Source organism: Channa argus, chromosome 1, assembly GCF_033026475.1.
Source record: "Channa argus isolate prfri chromosome 1, Channa argus male v1.0, whole genome shotgun sequence".
NCBI lineage: Eukaryota > Metazoa > Chordata > Actinopteri > Anabantiformes > Channidae > Channa > Channa argus.
This window is the reverse complement of record NC_090197.1, coordinates 45175160-45195040: the sequence shown is the minus strand read 5'-3', so window position 1 is coordinate 45195040 and position 19881 is coordinate 45175160. Positions and strand designations below refer to the sequence as shown.

At 40.2% G+C, this 19881-nt stretch overlaps 3 protein-coding genes across 7 annotated transcripts in view; 1 reads left to right on the top strand and 2 right to left on the bottom strand.

Moving 5' to 3' along the window:
• Positions 1–249: 249 nt before the first annotated feature.
• ntpcr (nucleoside-triphosphatase, cancer-related) lies at positions 250–2900 on the bottom strand. Its single transcript, XM_067525569.1, has 5 exons — positions 2796–2900; positions 2253–2415; positions 2061–2163; positions 1305–1514; positions 250–613 (listed from the first exon to the last, which is right to left on the bottom strand). Exons 1-5 carry the CDS (start codon positions 2827–2829, stop codon positions 536–538), a joined length of 588 nt encoding a protein of 195 aa, XP_067381670.1. The 5' UTR covers positions 2830–2900; the 3' UTR covers positions 250–535.
• Positions 2901–3693: 793 nt separating this feature from the next.
• On the bottom strand, positions 3694–6513 carry map10 (microtubule associated protein 10). Its single transcript, XM_067525563.1, has one exon. The coding sequence runs from the start codon at positions 6380–6382 to the stop codon at positions 3923–3925; it is 2460 nt and encodes an 819-aa protein (XP_067381664.1). The 5' UTR covers positions 6383–6513; the 3' UTR covers positions 3694–3922.
• Positions 6514–6962: 449 nt separating this feature from the next.
• sipa1l2 (signal induced proliferation associated 1 like 2) overlaps positions 6963–19881 on the top strand; it is a 78151-nt gene continuing 65232 nt past the window's right edge. For 3 of the 5 annotated variants that reach the window (XM_067525556.1, XM_067525552.1, XM_067525553.1), the window contains exon 1: positions 6964–7132. The gene's annotated coding sequence lies outside the window, so the exon portion shown is untranslated. Of the gene's footprint in view, positions 7133–19881 lie in introns of all 5 variants that reach the window. The other 2 variants (XM_067525555.1, XM_067525557.1) reach the window with 1 other exon arrangement.

The following is a 19881-nucleotide window of genomic DNA, read 5'->3' as shown; positions in this document are numbered from 1 at the left end:
ATACAGCTGCCAGACTTTGGAGCTCATGCAGAGTGAGTGAAATTCCACTTTGCAGTGAGTCTACAGTATGTCCTATCTCAACTTTGACAAAGTCATAAACACTGAATAAATATTTCTTTATCACAAACTTTATGTAGTCTGATTTCACATGGATAGAAATGTCATTATTTCCCAGAATGGAGCAGAAAATTGCTAAACTAAAGTGAAGCACATTTATTTATACTGCAAATAATGAAAACAATGAAACTGTTCAGGATGAAAAGACTTTTGTATTTTAAGATATTAAAACAGAACTGTTTTGATAAGTGTATAACCAAACACATTACCCCAGTGTGTTTCACCTCACAAATTTTCAGCATGCAATCCATTTTGGGGATGTATGAGAATTAAAATAAAAAGATTTGTGTACATAAATGCATGCATGTGATCCACTGAATACTTTAGCTGTATGTATATGTAGTGACACACATTAAACTTATAACATAAAATAACAACTTCAGGATCTTCCCTCTTTTAGTGGTTCTGAATCTCCAGGTTAGGTTGAACATTTTAGACATTCTAGTAGCGTTGCTGTAATATCTTGTAGAATAGAATTTCGGTTCTCCTTAGACACCTAAGAGGAAAACCCATTGGGGAATAAATCATTTAATATGGAAGGAGGTAGTGTGATTATGATGTAAAATTATAAAAACATTGCTGCAAAGATAAACAACATGAAAACTAAGACAACAATCTTGTCCTGTAGACTCTGAGCCTCAGAGAATACAGTGTCAACTTTGGGATTGTCAAACAACATGCTGTAGAGATCATCTCTGAGCCTCTGTTTTATAAGTGAAATTACCAGGGTCTGAAAAATCTAATGTTGTTTAATTTAACAATAATAACAACAACAATAATGTTTAATGCCAAAGGTTAGTTCCTCATGAACTCATGTGTAATGTAATACAAACAAGGTTGTATATAACAATGTAACTAAACCCCAGCACATTACAATATCCTTAACTATTTTGTGATGAATTGTTTTGACATTTGAGACCCCCTTTTGTTGTTAAATCAGTCACGCATGATTTTGTGTTAATCCCACTTTAGGAGAGGATGATGCCGGGCATGCCCCTTCTGGGTTGAGTGAGCAGACTGACTGCACTCTTAAAACCAAGTGGATAAACTGTAAACTATGCCCTATAGCTATTCTGGGACACAAAAGCTTTGCAACTGACCTGAATATAAATATTATTAAACATAATATATACACTATAACTAAATATAAATTTTATTCTAGAACATGTTCTAGTATTTGTACTCACAGTAAAGACCTTAACATCTCTCCTGCTCCGCACCTCTTCCACGAGACCCAGTGGTTTACCCTTAGGGATAGGGATAGTGCCCAGGATGATGCATGAGGAGCTTTCGAAAGTCTGTCTAACCGCCCTGATGAACGACTGGCTGAAGAGCTCCATTTTGCCAATCTCATCAATGACAAACACCTTCCTGGTGCCCCCAGCTGCTGCCCCTATCTGCAAACGGCGAACAATGTTAGCATTAGGCAAGAGCAATGTATGGATAAAAGTATGTCTGAAGTACAACAATAAATAAAATGCTACAGTTTATAAAAGATGAAAGAACTTCATTGGTGGCCATGCAGCTAATCCATTGCTTGGAAAAATCTCTTTTTATGTCTCATGTACTGTATGTGAGTCTAGCAGACAATGTTCCTGTGATAGTTTTTGTGCATTACTGTCAGCAGTTGATCTGCAGAGATTACAGAAAAGCAACATGAAAGTGGAGCATGTGACGCCAAGGCACAGACACCTTCCTTTATAACACGTGTAGGCATCACTCCAGGGCTCTCTTTACATGCCCGATTAATTATGGTCAATGACAGCCAGACGGCACCACCAACACTAAAAATGTCACTCTGGAATTTACGTCTTTGGAAGCTTCAAATTATTCCATCAATTCTTAGAATCAAAGGTTTGATGATTTGTTACCAGGGCAAAAAGGAGTGTTTAGCTTACTATGATCTATTAATAAGGGTGAGTTTAAGAAAACGATGGTCTTACATTTCTGAAGAGGGGGAGAGCTATGTTTTCAAATGAAGGCAAGTCAACCACATACTGTCCAACTCTGTATTCCCGTCTGCCATGAGACGTTTCGCCAACGTCTCTGTGGGTTTTAATGAAGGGAGAGTTAGTCAACCAAAGGGATGAAAGACAGGGGATAGTTGGATTTGGAGGGGATGAAAACTCTCCCACCTGATTCTGGACAGGTGGCCCCTCTCTCCTGTCAGTGTGATGACATCAAAGCCGACTCTCCGGCCTCCCTCCCTGACCTCCTCGGTGTAGAAACCTTCAACTTCCACTCCTGAGGACACTAAAGCCTCACACGCTTTCTGGACCAGAGTGGTTTTACCCACACCTTTAAGCAAAAACATGAAGCTGGCATGTCACCATTTAAAAAGTGTAAATACTTAATGACAAAGCATTATATGTAAAAGGAATATAAATAAAGACGTGTTTTGTGTTTTTTGCCTGACGGTTCACTATAGAGAGGACATGGGCCATAATCTGTCCGCGCATTGAGCAAGGAAGGAACATGAAAACACAAAGTAACTTAAAATATTATTAGCATGATTCCAAATTATCTGGACAAAAACAGCTGCAACGAGCTAACTTTCAACAAACACAACAGAAATGTCTACGGAGGGAGACTCTGGGTTCAGACAGACGACTCACTGGTCTGCATTCATACCGACCTAAGACTTAAGAGAACCGAACACACTTGGTAGTAAGTTTTACCTGGAGGTCCTGTTAAAAAAACGTGTTTGAACATTTCAGTGTTCAGCGACTCAACATCCTGCAGCGGGTCTTCCGTACACACTGATCTGACGCATGCGCAATAAGACGTCCGAAATGTTTTGTAAAAAAAACTAATTCAATTTTGTTTATAGAAAACAACAATTATAATAATAATAAAAAAAAATATTAAATAATGAGTAATGAAGTACAATTCCCCCCTGACCAGGTCTTTTTCTTTCCTTCAAGCGCGGGTCCTCCAGCCCTGGGGGCTTCTCCTGGCTAGAACAGAGATCCCGCATGTTATTCCTGGAACTTGCTGGAGCCAATGTCTCAGTTTTGGGGTCATAGCCTCTAATGATCCACTTACCACAAGGACCACTTGTGCCTTCACCTTCCATATGTTTTTTCATTCTTCTTTGATATACTATTTAGCATCCATTAATATAGTGTTTTGAGTTCTAAAATCCTAAATGCTAAAAAGAGTGCTTTCAAGCAAAGCCAACCACACTTTTAAAATGAATGACTATCAAATAAAATCAGAGGGAAATTCAAAGTAGCAGTTGGTGTTTAAGGTAAATCGCCAGAAATCAGTCATAGCCTTAGGAATAGAGGATTTCAGGTTGTGACAATTCTACTAGTAATAAGATCTTATGAGTGAAGAGTTGCATAAAGGGTGTGCACAGAGCGATTTCCCATCCTCTAGGTTACTAAAAGCCTCATGGTCCTTTTTTCCATGATACTTTATGCAAATGTCCAGTAACCTAGTGCTGAGTTAGTGATTAAGATGTTTAAGCCAATTCCAGAAAAGTTCATGTGTAAATGTAAACAGAATGCAATGATTTGCAAATCTCATCAACCAATATTTTATTCACAATAGAACATAAACAACATATCAGATGTTGAAACTGACACATTTTACCATTTCATTTAAAATGACATCGATTCTACAAGAAGAATGTCTTTATTCAAAATGGATGTCAGAGATGAAAAAAGGAAAGGAAAAATGCACGAATAGAAATGCATTAATGCATTGATTTGTTCTGTACAACACTACATATCTGTATCACTATGTTAAAGAAAACAGTGAAGCTCTGTGTGACTGTAATGTGGACTTGAATAATTTTTCTTTACATTGTGTATCCAGGGAGTTTGTTGGCTACTAGCTCAGAAATATGCTGATACCCTTTTCTGAAATCTAGAGATCCAAGGACATCCTCCAGTTCCTCAGCCCCCTGTTGCTCAGAAGAGGACACTGATTCTGAAGAAAATCCTTGAACTGGACTGCTGGTTTTGGTTGACTCATTCTTTTCACCTCTGGATGATATGAAACTCTCAGCTCCAGATATCCTTTGCATTTTGCTACTTTTTGACATCTTTTTTCTGGTTCGTAAGGAATTTGACCCATCTCTGTCACCATCATCAGAGGAAAAGCTGAGGGCTGAGGTGTGGGTTCGAGGTCGGATGATGTGTGTATGCCTCAGAGCTCGCTGTGGAGAGCTGGGGGCTTTGATGGGCATAGGAAGGATTGTTCTTTTAAGGGCAGATTCAGAGCCAGAATCAGAGTTGCTCAAATTAGAGTAAACTGGAGATTTTGGAGTCTTGGCTCTAGAGTGGTCTGGGCTACTGACAGGGTCAGGAGAGTAAGCATCACTGGGTTCAAGACTGTTAAAGTCATCAGCGTAGTCTGCTTCCTCATTTCCTTCTCCACTGGAGTCTGAAAATGAAGACTTGGGGCTGCTGTGTCTGTTGCTTTTTGAAGATTCAATTTTCTCTCTGTGCTTGTCAGATTCAGAATGTGATTGATTTGATTCACTGTGATGCTCGCTCCTGTCTTTGTCTCGAGCGAGACTGTCACTATTCACAGTGGGAATGTGAATAAATTTCAAGTCTCTTTCAGATTGGGGAAATTCTTCTGAATTTTCTGGAGAGTCTCTGACTTGTTTACCGTGAACATTCGCAGGCATGTTTGCCTTTTTCAGTGTAACAGTTTCTTGCAGGGCAGACTTTTCTGTTATCCTTTTTATCATAGTCTCAATATTATCATTGAGACCAGAACTCTGATTTAACATTGATTTCCTTTTGCTAGGCCACATGATCTTGTTACTTGACTTTGTCTTTCCTTCAACTACGCTTGTGCATGTGTGATTCTGTTGTAATTCCATACATTCACGCTGTTTGACTTTAGGAGAAATTAGCTTCAACCTTAGCTTATATGTTTTTGTTGTTCTATTTACAAGCTTCTTCCTGGGAGACTTACTGGAGCTATTACTCTCAATCAAAGCCTCTTGTTGTTTGTCTTTCTTTTTTACAGAAGCAGGCCCAACTATTGGTCTAGAACAGGTTCTAGTGGCATGTAAATCTTTAAAATGGGGAGTAGTCTGCCTGGTTTTCTGTGACGATTTGGTTTGTTGTGTTTTTCCTTTTCCACCTGAAGGCTCTGTGGAAGCAGGCCTATAAATCCAAGCAAGACTAGGATGAATAGACAGCGGCTGATGTGGGTTCTGGCCATTCAACTGCGACAGCTCAACAAGTAGAGCATTTAGTAGAGGTAACTGTTGTAACGCCTCCCCAAGGACATTTGGATTCAACCCACCTGTTTCTTGGTTACTTGACATTTTTGTATTGTGTGTCACTTTCTGGTGTATTACTGGAGAACTGGGACATTTTAACCCATTTTCAGCAGTCTCATCCTCAGATTCTTCAAATGTAACAGCTTCTGGGTATTGATTAAATAATGTGTAATCCCCTCCTTCAGTTTTGCTCTTTTCCTCTGAAGAATTAGTGTAGTAAAGATGTGGGGGACAGAATATGCTTAAATCCTTCTCAAAACTGTTATCAGTTTCTTGCTCTGTTAGAAAATGATGGCTTCTTGGTCGGTGTTCAGCGACAGTACACACAGTATCATCCCCCTGTTCGTGCCTGTTTTGGATGTCTTTGCAAACATCAGACCTGTCAAGTGTGGGTGAATGGACCTCATGGTCAAGAGAAAATGATTCAGAGACGGATTCTTGTAAGTGTGGTCCTCCATTTAATCTGGTGCTTTTAAGATCACTCATGTCTCTGATATGTGGGAGTAAACTAGCTCCCAGGCTTAGCAATTTATAACTCACAGAAATCGATCCAATTTTTTCACCTGTTAGGCTGCATATATAAGCAATCCCCCTGTCTCCATGTGAAGAAGGAGTAGCAACACCGTATTCAGTCACGTCCTGACTTATTCTGTCCATCACTTTAGCCAGTGATATCGTGGAGGAGCCAACTAACTTGGGGATATCCTCTTTCACATCCAACACCATAGCATAGAGAGAGGTGTTTGATAAATGTATATGCAGTGAGTTCAAATTTATTTTGAAGAAACAAGACTTGCCTCTGTTAAATGTGTACTCGTTTTCATTCTGTTTCTGTTGGTTAGCGTCGCCACTTTTCTGATGAGCCTGATAAATTAGCAATGTTGGAAAATCCAGCAGTCGTACTCCCACAGCGAGCTCCTCGGAAACTGTAATTTTATTATCGATTCGTAGGAATTCCACCAAAAACTCAAAAGAAAAAAATGTCTCGAGATTATCATGATTACGTCCCCCCGACATATCAAAAGCTGCGTAACTACAAAAAACAACTATTTTAGCTTGTTACATTACAAGCTGTAAACTAGTTAAGCTAAACTGTCCGTAGACGATCTTGAAGCTTCCAACGACTCCATGGAAACAGCTGTCGCGAGAATTTTACGTCATACAGTTCTTAGAGATTTCTGGGAAATTTAGTTTTATTAGTGCTTTAGCTATTGGTCTGACTTGATATTGACTTATCAGTGGTACAGTTTTTTTTTTAAATTTTAGTTTAATAAAAATTCTAAATTAAGATGTAAACTAAGCAAAATAGCAGGAAAATAATTGCAGAACAGCCATTTGCCAGATGGTGTCACTGTGGAGCTTGCAGACAAAAATAGTCTTGTAGTGAATGGCAACAAGAACACCGGACTTAGTTATTAACATGCCATGTTTAATATACGCCTTTATCCTGTAGTTACCATTAGCCTGTTCGTCTCTCTTCAATATCAACCCACAAAAGTACGATCGTTATTAGCCAAAGCAGACAGGAGGGAAAGGAAGAGTTTCCACCAGCGTCGGGGGCGGAGCCTCGTCTCTGCGTGTTGTCATCACGGGGATAGGTGCTGAATGGGTATCGCTATGGTCTGTGCTACTTCAGTCTGGAGGCTGGGACTGAGAGAGTCAGATGGGCGACTGACTACTACATGCGAAGCGGACTTTAACCTTTTAGGATAACTAACAGCGGTAACAGGTCGCGAAAGCTGGCCGGGACCCCGTTTGCCCCTTAAGGTAAGCACCTAAATGTTTTCCCTCTGTCTCTCAGAAGTGCGGCCGTAGCTAAAAGTCAGGAGCGCTGCCCACAATGCGAGTAGCCAAAGCAGTAGGAACTCGTCGACACACCGATGGTAACAGTGAGTAAAGTTACTTTGCATAGGATAAAGCAACATATGTAATTTGGGCGACAAAGGTATAAGAGATAGATGCTATTACGTTTCATCAGTAGTCTGTATTTAAATCTAGTTCTAAAGTTGCTATAGTGCGGTTAACTTATACTCAACTTATATTTATTTACTAATGTGCACGTTGCACATCATTTTGCAAAATAGATCCAATAGGCTATGATAATCATATTCCAGAAACCACACAACCACTGCCTTTAACTATATAGTTTTAAAATTGTTTTTACTGTTAATGATATTATATGTTGACGTCATATTTTTGTGGTGAAAGTGTGCGCGTGCCAGGTGGAAGTGTGTGTGTTGGGGGGTTGGGGGGTGGTGTGGGAACTACCGGATTTGCAAAGAAACATTTTTTTAATTATTTTGTTAAGTGGAGGGTTTCCACAAAAAAACAAACAAAAAAAAAACTGCTGGGGGCGATGAAGACATCATAGTTCAAGTGGCCACATCTAATAAAGCCTTGACATGCCCATTGTAGGTAAAGACCATAGAGCAGCTATAGTCTTACAGGCAACATTTCTTTGTTCTCTTAAGGCCAGAGTGGGATAGTACTATTATTTATGGTCGGGGTAAATCGCACACTACTGTGATTAGGCTATGTGCTTATATGGAGTATTGTTACTTTTGCAGCGCTGTGAGCTTGTGCAGACAAAGAACAGTTGCACCTAGCATCAGACTTGTTTGGATTCTTCATGAATCATATCCAGTAGTCTGCTTGTGCACAGCATGTACCATCATGCTTTATTAGTGGCTGCACCTGTATTCATCATACAGTTCCTCATGCTGTATACTCCACCGAGAGGGTAAACAAGTGAAATGTTGTTTGTCTCCCAGTACAATATCCCTTGCTGTCTTCCTACAGTAAGTTTATCCTCCACATTAACTCCACAATAAAAAGAAACAAATAGTACCATTCCATTCCTGCTGGTGGCTATACTGTATGCTCTGGAGTGTAAATGTGAGTCTCCATCACCTAATTTCCAGTCCTCTTGATTTATGTTCTTTTGCCTTCGCAGCTCCTGTCTGAACAGATCAAGCATAAAGACTTCTCTGCTCCTGGAGTGTTAAAATCAATAAGACACAATTATTTTTCACAGGGTTTTATTTCTGGGAAAGATTAGTTTTCTTTGGGTCTGTGCTGAAATAAGTGGGCTCAGGAGTGTTTTAAGGTAGCTTGGCCCAGTATAACGTTTAACATTTATTCCTTTTACTGTAAAATGTTGGATTGACTCCAGCTCTCATAGATTTGCACATCCTGAATGGGCATAAAGATGTGATGTGTGAATAATATGCTGTTATTGTGCACACAAGCGAAAAGCAACCCCATTATTCTGCTCATTTTCTATGTCATCATGCGGCTATTTCTATTATGCCTACTGAGCCTATTTCAAAATGTTTGGATCCATTCCACATTACTTTGTTTTACACAATTTTAAACCTATAGTAGTAGCTTTATTTCATTCTTGGCTTTTTCTGACTTTTTTGTCACATTACTGAAGAGAAGGAAGGCTTGGTCCAGATGGGTGAAAGATGAATTAAATAAACCAGATCTTCCCTAATGTAGATGAGAATGAGGCTGCCTAGGTAACCCATTGCACTCGCTGCCAGCAGCACACTCCTAGAGGGAGACCTATTCAGCAGCCATGATAATGACAGTGCTTAGAAAAGTCTTTCAATCTTAGTTTGAATGGAAATCTGTTGCATTCTGCCATCAATAGGGTGCAGAGAGGACCCTGAAGAAAAAAATATGTTCTCATCTATTTCTAACAGCACCTTCTGCATGACTAAGCAGACAATGGGTAATTGAGTCAAATAGATATGTCTTTCAAAATAAAGTTATGTGCACAATGTGTGCTCAGCTGAACAATAAGGAACCTGTCAGAGAAACAGCCTTCTGTGATCTGCCCACAGGCTATATCCAGTTGTTATCATTGCATAGCTGTTTAGGATGTCTTCTGGCCCAGTGGGTTTGGAGATGCCCGACTATGTAGAGGTACAGCCATTTTGTTGTGTTTGTGCCACAGGAATTGATTGTAAATATATTACCAGAGTATATTGCCATCTTGGGACTTTCTTCAGGTTTTGGAAATATCTGAACTGTAGTGGCTAATTTCAGTCCTCTTGTTTAAATACTGCCCCCTGTTCACCCAGCACTGCATGGTGTCCTGCTCTTTCCCCTTATTTGTCTGTCTTCTCACGGGACTTTGATGGCAACATGTTGACTTATCGTCATGATTTGGAGAATAGTTGAAGAAGGGGGGGAAAAAACTGCAACTTAGTTTCAGACCACATATGTTAGGGGTGAAACATTTCTCCTTATTGTACAATAGAAACATGGCAATGCAAGTGACACCCGCTTTTCGGACACATCCCACAGCATGTGACAAGGATCAGGTAGCGTTGTCTGGTCTGTAGTGGCTGACCAGCTGGTTGGTTGAGCGGTTAGCCAGGACTCACAATAGGCCTGCAACCAACCAAATCCTGTTGCTTCAAAACTAACTGACCAGCAGACAAATGATCACATTCTTCCCACTACTGTTGTGACAACCAGACTTTCTCTCTGTCCTTTTGTCAGACTTTGCTTTGATTGCAGTCTGGATTTGTAGAAGGATTTCAGCCCACTCATTACTGTCAGAGAAAGTGCAAATGCCATCATTAGTTTGATGTTTTTTTTTATGAATAGATCTCCTGTGCCACTAGAGGTCAGTTTGTAATGGATGGGGGTGGTTTTCTGAGCAGTCAAAGTGTGTTCAGGGTAGACAACAACTGGAAGTATGTCTCTCTTTTCTTTTCTTTTCTTTTAGTATATCAGTTAGATTTCTATTATTGGCAATCACATAGCAGCTACAGAACGCTCACTATTATCACTGCCAGCAGTGACTAGTTTTGGAACAATAAGTCACAATAATCATTTGATTATCTGAGGAAAGCTGAAGCGTGTTTACAAAAGGATCTCATCACTTTCGGTACTTCAGGGTGAGCATGCTGGCTTCTCTTATGGTCGTTCATCATTTTTGTTTGCACTACACATTATACGACTTCTCACGTATAATCACTGTAATGGCATTAAGACAGCACGTTTAACAGCTTGCTCAGACACTGGCATATGTCGGCATACATCTTAGGGAACCACGGGAAGACGCCAGCAACCATTTACAGTACCATGTTTCCACCATTTATGTGACATGCACTAATGACGTGTTGGGGCCTGTGGCACATTTCTTGAGGAAATATGTACATTGGTAACCTCTTGCCATGTTTGTTTATTTATTTGTGTCTGGTAGATGAACTGTATTGTTGGTTAATCTGACCTTATAGTGATGTGGTTAAGCCATAGTAAATACATAAGATTAGACACAGATGCTCGATGGGTTTGGCCAGATGTAATGCCTGGTGTTTAAAGGCAATGGACTAAGAGATGCCTCCAATGTACATAGTTTTAGGGAGGAATTAAACAGTTTTGAACATTTTGATCATTATGTTTTCAGACGTCTACGTTAATTCTACTAGTAAATGTTATTATCGTCGAAGAATTTCCACAACACTCCATCCCATGTGTCTTGTACATCTCATTTCTGTTCTGGTCTTTAATTTCCCACCCTCTTGTCACTCATTCAGTGGCTTGTTGTTGTGCCAGGCACATTTGAGTGAAAAAGCAGTGCCATGACTGGAGGGGAAGCTCATGTATGGAGCAGATGGTATAATGACAGAGCACTGGAATGACAAAATGCTGATAGCGCCATCCCTGGTAAGGACTGGGTCAACCCCTGGTGACACACAGCAAGGCTTCTGAAGCACAGACTGAGAGGAACGTTATATATAAGGGTGGAGGGTTGGGGTGGGGGTTAGGCTTTGAGACCTCTGATTACCATCTTTAGGATCTCTCCCTGTTCATGCTTGACTAAACCATTAATGGAAAAGATTAGGCATCTAATGATCTGAGCCAGAGCACTAGCTCTATATTCTTCCTACATTTATTGTGAAGCCCTTTTGTTACAATGCAGAGTGAATAACCAGTCACATATTGTTTTATATCCACACATTAAATATCGCTACTTTGTCACTGGTCACAAATGCATCATCATATGATTTTTACTGTATGGCAGTGGCTTACAGATGCAACCCTTACTGCAGAACAGATGTAATTGTAAGATATTTTATATTTTTGAAAGAATATAATTAATCCTTCAGATAACCTCTTGAATCAGCAGACACAATGATGAAGTTTATAAAGCATGACAAGCATTATATCCGGGGTTCTGAAAATAAGGTTTCTAGTTGCCATTTACTCACCTCCACCCTCTGGTTATCCATTAAAAACAATGGTACATTTATACCTGCGATTAATAATAAAGCTAAATAGAAAAATGGCAAACCTTCTGGATTTGTTTTAAATCCATTAGTATTGTTCCTCTTGTGAATGCACAATAGTTTTAATCAGGCATTTCTTATCCTTTCTGACAATGTTCAGCCCAGTGTACACCAGTGCAAATACCAACGCTCAGAGCTTTGAGGAGGGAAGGATCACTCTTTTCTTTACCCAGCCAATCTTTTCTTAGTGAGTCATTAGTGTCTGTATCAGAAATTTGGGGGAAAAGGCCACCAGAAGTTGCTGATCCTCCCCACATGTTTTGTCTACATGTCTGTCACAGGGTCACAATGGAGTGAATGAGTTCTGGGCAGTCATTAACCCAGCGGCCAGAGTCCAAGGACCAGTTGTGACCCATGGGGTTAACTCAGTTTGTGTTCCCCTCAGCAGCCCCAGACAATCGAGACAACTGACCCCTGTAGTCACAGCCAGCCTGGGCGATAAGAAGGGATTTGGTTTGGTGCTGTGATGCATACCTCCTTCCTACTGTAGCGAAAAAGAAAGGCCCTGTCTGAATGGACAGATAGAACTGAGTGTGGGCGATTCAGTGTCCAGGCTGCATGCCATTATGGCTTTGCTCTCTGTGTCTCAGACAGTATATGAAACTGAACCAGTAAGTTCCCCTCAAGCGCCCACCCTGATGCCCATCAACTAGCAGACTTCCAGTAAGAATCAAAAAACTAAAAATACATAGTGACCTGATGTTGTTGGTAGGATGAGATGCTTTGAAATATTTTACAATTTCTAGGGTAATTTGTCATTTACTACTTGTCATGGTGGAGTCCTTAAAAATACAGTAAATTGTAGTCCAAAAATCTAGAAAACCTTTGTAAAATATGTGTACCGTCGGTTTTAAGGTGAGCTAAGTAGCAAATGGCTGTCGGATGAGTTGTTTTAAAGTGTAAAAGTACACTGACTTCTTTCGAATAGAGGTTGATTGTAATTAACAAGTCAAATGGAGCAGAGCCATGACAGATGTGCCATAAAGTGCTGAGCCTTAGTGTGGTGGTGTGTGTGAGGTTTTGAGAAAGAATCATTGAGCCATTACTGCTGGAGCCAGTATCCTTCAGTTAACCTCACCAGTACACTGCAGTGCTTCCACACTGTCATTAAGCGTGAGGTTATGTGAAAAAACAATTTTGCCTATGAAAAACAGGATTGCTTCAGTGGAAATTACACTATACTCTTAACCGTTAACTCATTTGTTCATTATAACGCATGAAATGGCCGATTTAAAAAAGACAGTTGTAAAAGTAGTTTTCTTACTTTAACACTTACATGATTGTTAGTATCTTTTGCTTTGTGCATAGTTGTGACGGCACAGTTTAGGAATGCACGATTTCCTGCATATCAGCCTTTTTAGAGGAAGGAACATTTAGCCCTTTATCAATTGTGAGAAAGTGTCTGTTTGTGTTTTAAGTTCCTTTCATGTTGCCAGCTCACTGACATGAGACAAATGAAAAAGTCTAGTCATGGTCTGCAGTTTGTCATTGTGTTTTCTTTAAAAGCGCTGACGAAACATATTGGCAAGAGGATGTTCCTCTTGTTTGTGTTTCCAGTGGTCCATAAATCAGGTGATAATTAGTTGATTTTACTAAATATATGCAGTTTATTCTGGAAAAACTACAACAAAACTTTTTCCATTTGCATTTTTTTTTTTCAGTATTTTGTTCAGGGTGTTGTAGCATGTATAATTCTAATTCTGTGTTTGACAACAGTGCAGAGATATCAGACTTTTTAAAGTGTTGGCTAGAAGAAACTTTAGTTATCTTTTCATTTTCTACAGCTTCGTTTAGTTAAAATAAACATTATACTGCCTTTTATATTTTTAAAATATAAATAATTTATCTACGTCAGAATTATGCACATAATTAAACTAGAACATTACTATGTAACCTTTGTATCCACTTTAGTGAAGCACCAAAATTGGCAAAATTGAATGTACAGGATGTTGCCTTTGGCCTATCCTTGTAACTTTCTATTAGCAATGACATTGTAGTCTATGATTATTTTAGACATGTCCTAGACACCAGAGGTACTTGTATTTGTGGGAAGCCTTTTTATACAAAGTGAAAGAGAAGGGTAAAGCAGAGCGAGCTGAACTGTGCAGGGCTGGCAAATGGCCTGGTCTTTCCTTGTACTTGGAGCTGCAGCAGCAGTCTGATGTGTTCAAAGAGCACTGGCCCAACCAAGCAGAGCTAATTCAAAGCTAGCGTAGTATATTCCATCACACTTGTTTTTTTCCCCCCATCTTTCTTTGCAACATTATTTTGACTAGCCTTCCTTTTATGCAGATAATATGGAGTGACAGAGGGGTGAATTTTATTTATTTATTTTTTTAGTTTTTTTTTTCCAGTCTTATTTCTCATGGTTCTATAAGAAGAACTCTGATTGTGGAGGAAGCCGATTGCTTCATCTCTCTGGTGACGTGTATTGAAAGCTGCTGTGGATGTTTGGAGGTTACCCACAGCGGAGTTGAAGATGAGGGAACCAGAGTCAGAAGCCAGGTACATTTGACACTGAATGCACTGCTAGCCTTTGCAGGCAATGTGTTTACTGCCTTAGAAGAAGAAGAAAGAGCAAAGGAAGTGAGATTACATAACACATTCAGGCAAACAAGTTCCCAGATGCTATGTTAGAATCCTAACGAGGTACAAGTAATTGTTGCAGTGCGTAGCAGTTACACTGTGTTCATTCAGTACTGGCTTTCCCCAGGCTATGCTTACTGAAAGCCTGTGGAACCTCTCTGAAATGTAAACAGGACTGTAGGGCCACACAGTTCAGTACTAAGCTGTGTGGGCAGGGGCCAAAACACAATGAAAACACAACTGCAGGATACACAGCCAGGTGCTGTGTATCAGACCATAGGAGCAGCTGTATAACTACACTATTCTCATTTGTCTTAAGATAATCTGTGTTTAGGTGGAGCACACAAACACCAAAGGTCAAAGGTCAGAGTAAGTTTCCGACTTGTTGATGGATTTACTTTGTAATTTATTTGCGTTAAATGCAGTACCGAGTGGCTGAAATAAGCTTTTTTCCCACATTATTCACACTGTTTTCAAAGTTTGTATGGCTGAAGTCTCTGCCATGTGCATACACATATTAATCTCAAGTGGTTGTACGCTTGTCCGTGCCAAGAATTTAGGCTTCTGCGGCAAGTTAACTAGATTTCTCCCAATTCTCTACCCTGATTAAGGAAACAGATATTTCTTAATTATGCAACTCCAAAAACATTAGGTTACCACAAAAGTCAATAATAATCACATTAGTTAAGTGCATTTAAACACACAGACTCATTAGTTTACACACCAAAATACTTTCTCTCAGGTGGTGACATTTGACATTTTCTTGGGGAGCGTAAAGAGAGAAACAAGCGTTGGTTAATTGTTTCCTGTCATTTTGTTTAATTTTCACTGAAAGGCGGTTAGTCTGGCGTGCCTGAGGAGACCTCTTCTATTTCCCCAGACTCTTCCCTGTTTAGGTTATGTTGCTCTGTTTGTTGGCATCATGATCTGTTGCAGTACATTTGCTTTGTCACCCCAGTTATTTTGTTGTTGCGCTGCAGAACCAACAACTTGCTCACGGCAAGGTTTGCAGTTAATAATAGGATGGGTTTGCAAACATTCTTTACACGCGCGCACACACACACAAACACACAAACTGGAGCAGTTGGGATTGAGGGCCTTGATAAAGGGCAACAAGGTGGTGTTAAGGAGGGAAGGGCAAACGCTACATTTCAGGTTCTGCCACAGGCGATGTAAAAAGGCACACCATGCCTTGTGCCTGTGCTTGCTCCAGGGAGCCCCATGCTGGAAGACTGTTTGTTGCCTTAGCATTGAATAGCAAGGATGTTTGAGCTTCCTCTTGGGTGACACTAATGCTGACAATTTAAATATTTTATATTCCTGAGGTTGTATTTTAACATCTCTCTTTTTCTCTCTCGTTAACCAGGAAGATTGACTAAGATCATATTAATAGCATCGGACTGTGGGAGTTGTCATCTTACCAAGCCGTGCTGTATATTACACTTTGCGTTTACAATCTTCCTAAATGAAAACAAGACCTTCCTCTTGATTCCACGGGCTTGGTGAACCTGAGTGCACTTTGTACAGCTGCCAGTGCCTGCTCTCCAGAAATGCTGCCATTTTGCTGACTTTGTTTGAAGCCTTCTGCATTTGGAGATAAGGAAGTGAGGAATAAGGAAATCTGAGCTTATTTGGGATGCTGTCTGGTTCACTATGTGATTATGGACAGACACCTTCCTGCAAACATTTTTCATTTTGTACCTGATCGCTGCTTGAGTGAGGTGGAACTAAATAAAAGAAATAAATCTAAACCCAGCTCTTTTTGTGTCATTCTGAATGGTGCAATAACAAGTGAGGTCTCTGGAGGAAATGCCGCCATATGCAATCCAACTGTGCTTCATATGTCTGTTGGGACATATTTTCTCTTTTTTTTTTTTTTTTTTTTTAATCCATACACCACCCTTGGAATGCTCCCTTCCCCCAGCACCTCATCAGATTGTTGTTCTTGATCATCCAAAAGGTTAAAGTTCATTCAATAACGGAAAGTCCTCACATCACATCGGATGAGTGCACTAGAAGGAATGAATTTATCCACAATCGTCTCCCTGGACACTTCCCCATTTAGCATTCAGGAAGGGGGATGGTGAGATGGAACAAAGACTAAACAAGGATAGAGAAAAGATCTGGAAGTAGAAGAGTATTCATGTCTGTTCTTAACACACATTTTTATGGTCCATGTGCTTTATGCGTATAGAGCTATTAAACGGGTAAATTCTGACCTGTTAACTGGAGGAATGTGTTGTGTTTATGTATGTGTTGGAGGTTTTGAATGGCAGCTGAGGGAAATTTTAAAGCAGTATTAGAAAGTATTTGGCCCGATGCTGTGTATCATTACCATTCCTAATCGGTACATTGACAAAAAAGCATATTGTGTGATTGTGCACATGTGGGCGTCTGTGCATGTAACACTGTGTACATTTCTGTGTGTTTATACATAGGTGCACGTGTGTGGGTGGCTCTCGGTGGGAGGTTAGTCTTTGACACCCTTTTGGCTGTCACACCTCCCTTAAACACACCCACCACATGCCATGCCAGCTGCAGCTGTTGTGCCTCAATGCTTGGGATGTTGAAACTCTGCAATTAGAGCTGCAGATTTGCTGAATTGTACACATTGCAATGTCCCAAAATTGCACTTGGTCCCGTTTCTCCTTCTAAGAACAGTGAGTAAATAGAAAGTGATGAAGGAAAATCATGAATAAACGGGCCCCATCTGCCTCAGAGTTGACGGATAATGTTTTGTTCAAGCTGCTCCTTGTGATGTGCTGTTACCCTGGTTAAAGCAACCAAAGGGTGGAAAAGGGCTTCATTGATGGGGTGGGTTTCTCACGCCTGAGTGAGAATGTTCGCTTTCTGTCGAGTCAAGTGGCGCATTGTGATCTCAACCAAAGAAATGCAAATATAAAGAACAGATGTACTACCTCTTTTTTCCCTGTTTGTCAGCAGGAGTAATCCCTCACTCTAGTGGAAATTGTGTTGGGTGCACTCTGGGTGCAATGCTTAAGTGTTAACAAGGAAAAAGCCATGTCACCCTGGCATATGTGATGGGTGCCTGCTTTTCAGGGCCTTTTCTTAATAAGGCTAAATGCTCAGGATAGATAAATGGAGGCTGTTTTGGCCTTTGCCAGAGGGAAAATCACACAAAGAAGGACACACACAGAACAAGGTCTTTTCCAGAGAAAACAGCTAAAAGCAGCATTTCTACAGCCCCTCCTCTTTTTTTTTCATTCCCGCCTTCATGTTCTCCTGTCTGCCACTCTTTCTCACTTCCCGAATTTTTCAGCTCCGTGAGAACTGAACCTTGCTCACATAATGTTTCCATAAACGGGCTGAGGGAATGGAAATATCTTGGGCTATTTCTCATTGACTTCTTCGATCCACTCTCCCCCCACTAGTAGTCTCTTTACAGAGCCATGGGCACTTAAGCACACTCCCCTTTAATGATGCACAGCGTTACTATACACTGCTCTAAGGACTAGCAGAGTGCACACTTAAGGCATCTCATACACCCTGGACACAGCAGTCTTCTTCTTGAGGTATTACCCTGACCCTGCACTAACAGGTTTGCTTTGAACAAGATCAAGGTCAAATTGGTCTTCTGCCACAGGTTTAAAGTACTGCTGAGCATTCTTCAAAATGACTAGTTAAAGTACTCCTGTTTCACTTTAACTTACAATATCTTGTTAGTCAAGCTTGCTTCCCTATTACTTTTGAATCATCTTTACCTTTAGTTGTAGAAAAATGTTTGGAAAAATGTTTTTCCACTGTGTGTTTGTCTTTCTCTTTTACTCTTACTTCCCCTTTGTGACTCCTGGCCTTTTGTTGACTTAACTGTCACAATGTGGCTGTCTGGGGTTTTACATATATATTTGCATGTCGGTTGTTAACTACATCTGCAGGCCATCCTGTCAGGACTGGGCAATCTCACGTGGGTGGCTGCCCTGCGAACAGATGTTTTTAATGCCACTTGTAGGGGAAAAGCTTTGAATGTGACTTCATAAAAGAGATGCCAGCTGCATGACAAACCGGGGCTGTCTAGTTCTCAATAATTCAGTCGGACCCATTTATCACAGAGCTCTGGAAACATGGCCTGTGGAGAATAAGTGGAGTCTTCACTTAATAAGACTGCTCCCTTTGGAGAACTTTATTAATTACTGAATAGAGTTGTTATACTGCAACAAGAGTTTTTTGTTACTGTTTTTTTTTCTTTAAATTATGTTTTATGTATTGAATTTCTTTAAATAATTTTTTTTTGTCCCTTTTTGATGCACAGTGTACTTGCATTGCACATAGCTACACCATGTCCACAGGTTGCTACGTGTATGGATGTAGCCCTTGTTATACTGTTTGTTTGGAGTGTTACTTTATGCTTCTCGAGCCAGTGATGGTGCAGTAGTCTGGCATCCTCCATGGTAGCAACTTTGCCTGTACTCCTGTTAACAATATGGTTCCAGTGTCAGTTTTCTTTTGCTTCCTGCTCGCTTCTTGCACATGCATCCACAGAGCATCACCCCTAATCTGGCAGCCAGTGCATTATCTCCTGCCAAACTTCCAATAAGAACCAGCTCTCTGGCCAGTGATTATTATTCCCATGCTTATTTTAGATCATGTATTTGTCAGAATCCTTTATTATGCGCACTATGGATAAAAAGTAACATTTTTGCTGCTCACAAAGTGTGCAGAGCTGGAACTATTAGTGTTGTTAAAGAAAGAGAATGTGCAAAATGACAAAAACTCACCAGTTTCAACTCTCTATATGTAGTGGCTATGTTAAGTAGTAGTTTCCTTTTTTTATTTAAATCCTTTAAGAGGTTCGAATAAGACAATTTCCCTAATAAAATCTGTACATTTATAAATCTAGCCAATAAAAAAAAAATAACAAAAACTATTTCCTCTTCTGTTAATTATGTCATGACCTCTCCACATTTGTCTTGTGGAGTCTGTCTATGAGTACGGTTACATGGACTTAAGTTACAGTTGGCTTTCTCGGAAAAGCTGATTTCTTAACTTTAATGTAAATGGCAAAGCTGGTTTCCTAAAATTGGAGTAAAGGATTAGTGCAACCTAATTAATTTTCATAGCGTTGCTTTGTTTTGAAACTTATGAACAGTGTTTCATTCTCGTTTTCATTTAGTGTTTCATTTAGTCCTCTCTGTGCTGCTCTCTGCTCTTCTCCCCTTTCCTTTCCTCAACTTTGCATCTTTGTTCAGAAGGGAGGTCTGCTTGTCACTCAAGGCTGTCATATGCAGAAAAAGTTGCCTAGCAACAACATAGAGGGATGCAAAGCCAATGTTTACTCTCCACCCCATCACCTCATGTACCCAGTCCTTCTTTCACTTTCACTGTCTTCCTCTGTTCTAGAGATGGATTGGCATGGGGGGGATAATGAAGACAGCAGAGCCTCCTGCTCTGATTGATTCAACAACAGATGTAGAAAAAAATCTAAAAAGGGGACAGAAGGTGTAGAGAATAAATGACATTCAGAGATACTGTGTCTTCTAGCTGTTATTCCTTTTTCCACTCTCTAGGAGCACTAGGCCCTTTCCCTAAACAGCTCTTCTCCAACTCTGCATAACTAAGAGGAAACTTGTCTTAACACAGCATGCCATTATCAGCAGGACTAAA

Excerpts from the sequence above, each read along its gene's own strand:
- ntpcr (XM_067525569.1), bottom strand. The coding sequence starts at position 2,829 with ATGTTCAAACACGTTTTTTTAACAGGACCTCCAG. Across the intron at positions 2,164-2,252 it reads GGCCACCTGTCCAGAATCAG|AGACGTTGGCGAAACGTCTC; the intron begins GTGGGAGAGTTT and ends TAAAACCCACAG. Across the intron at positions 614-1,304 it reads GAGATGTTAAGGTCTTTACT|GTGTCTAAGGAGAACCGAAA; the intron begins GTGAGTACAAAT and ends TTTTCCTCTTAG.
- map10 (XM_067525563.1), bottom strand. The coding sequence starts at position 6,382 with ATGTCGGGGGGACGTAATCATGATAATCTCGAGACATTTTTTTCTTTT.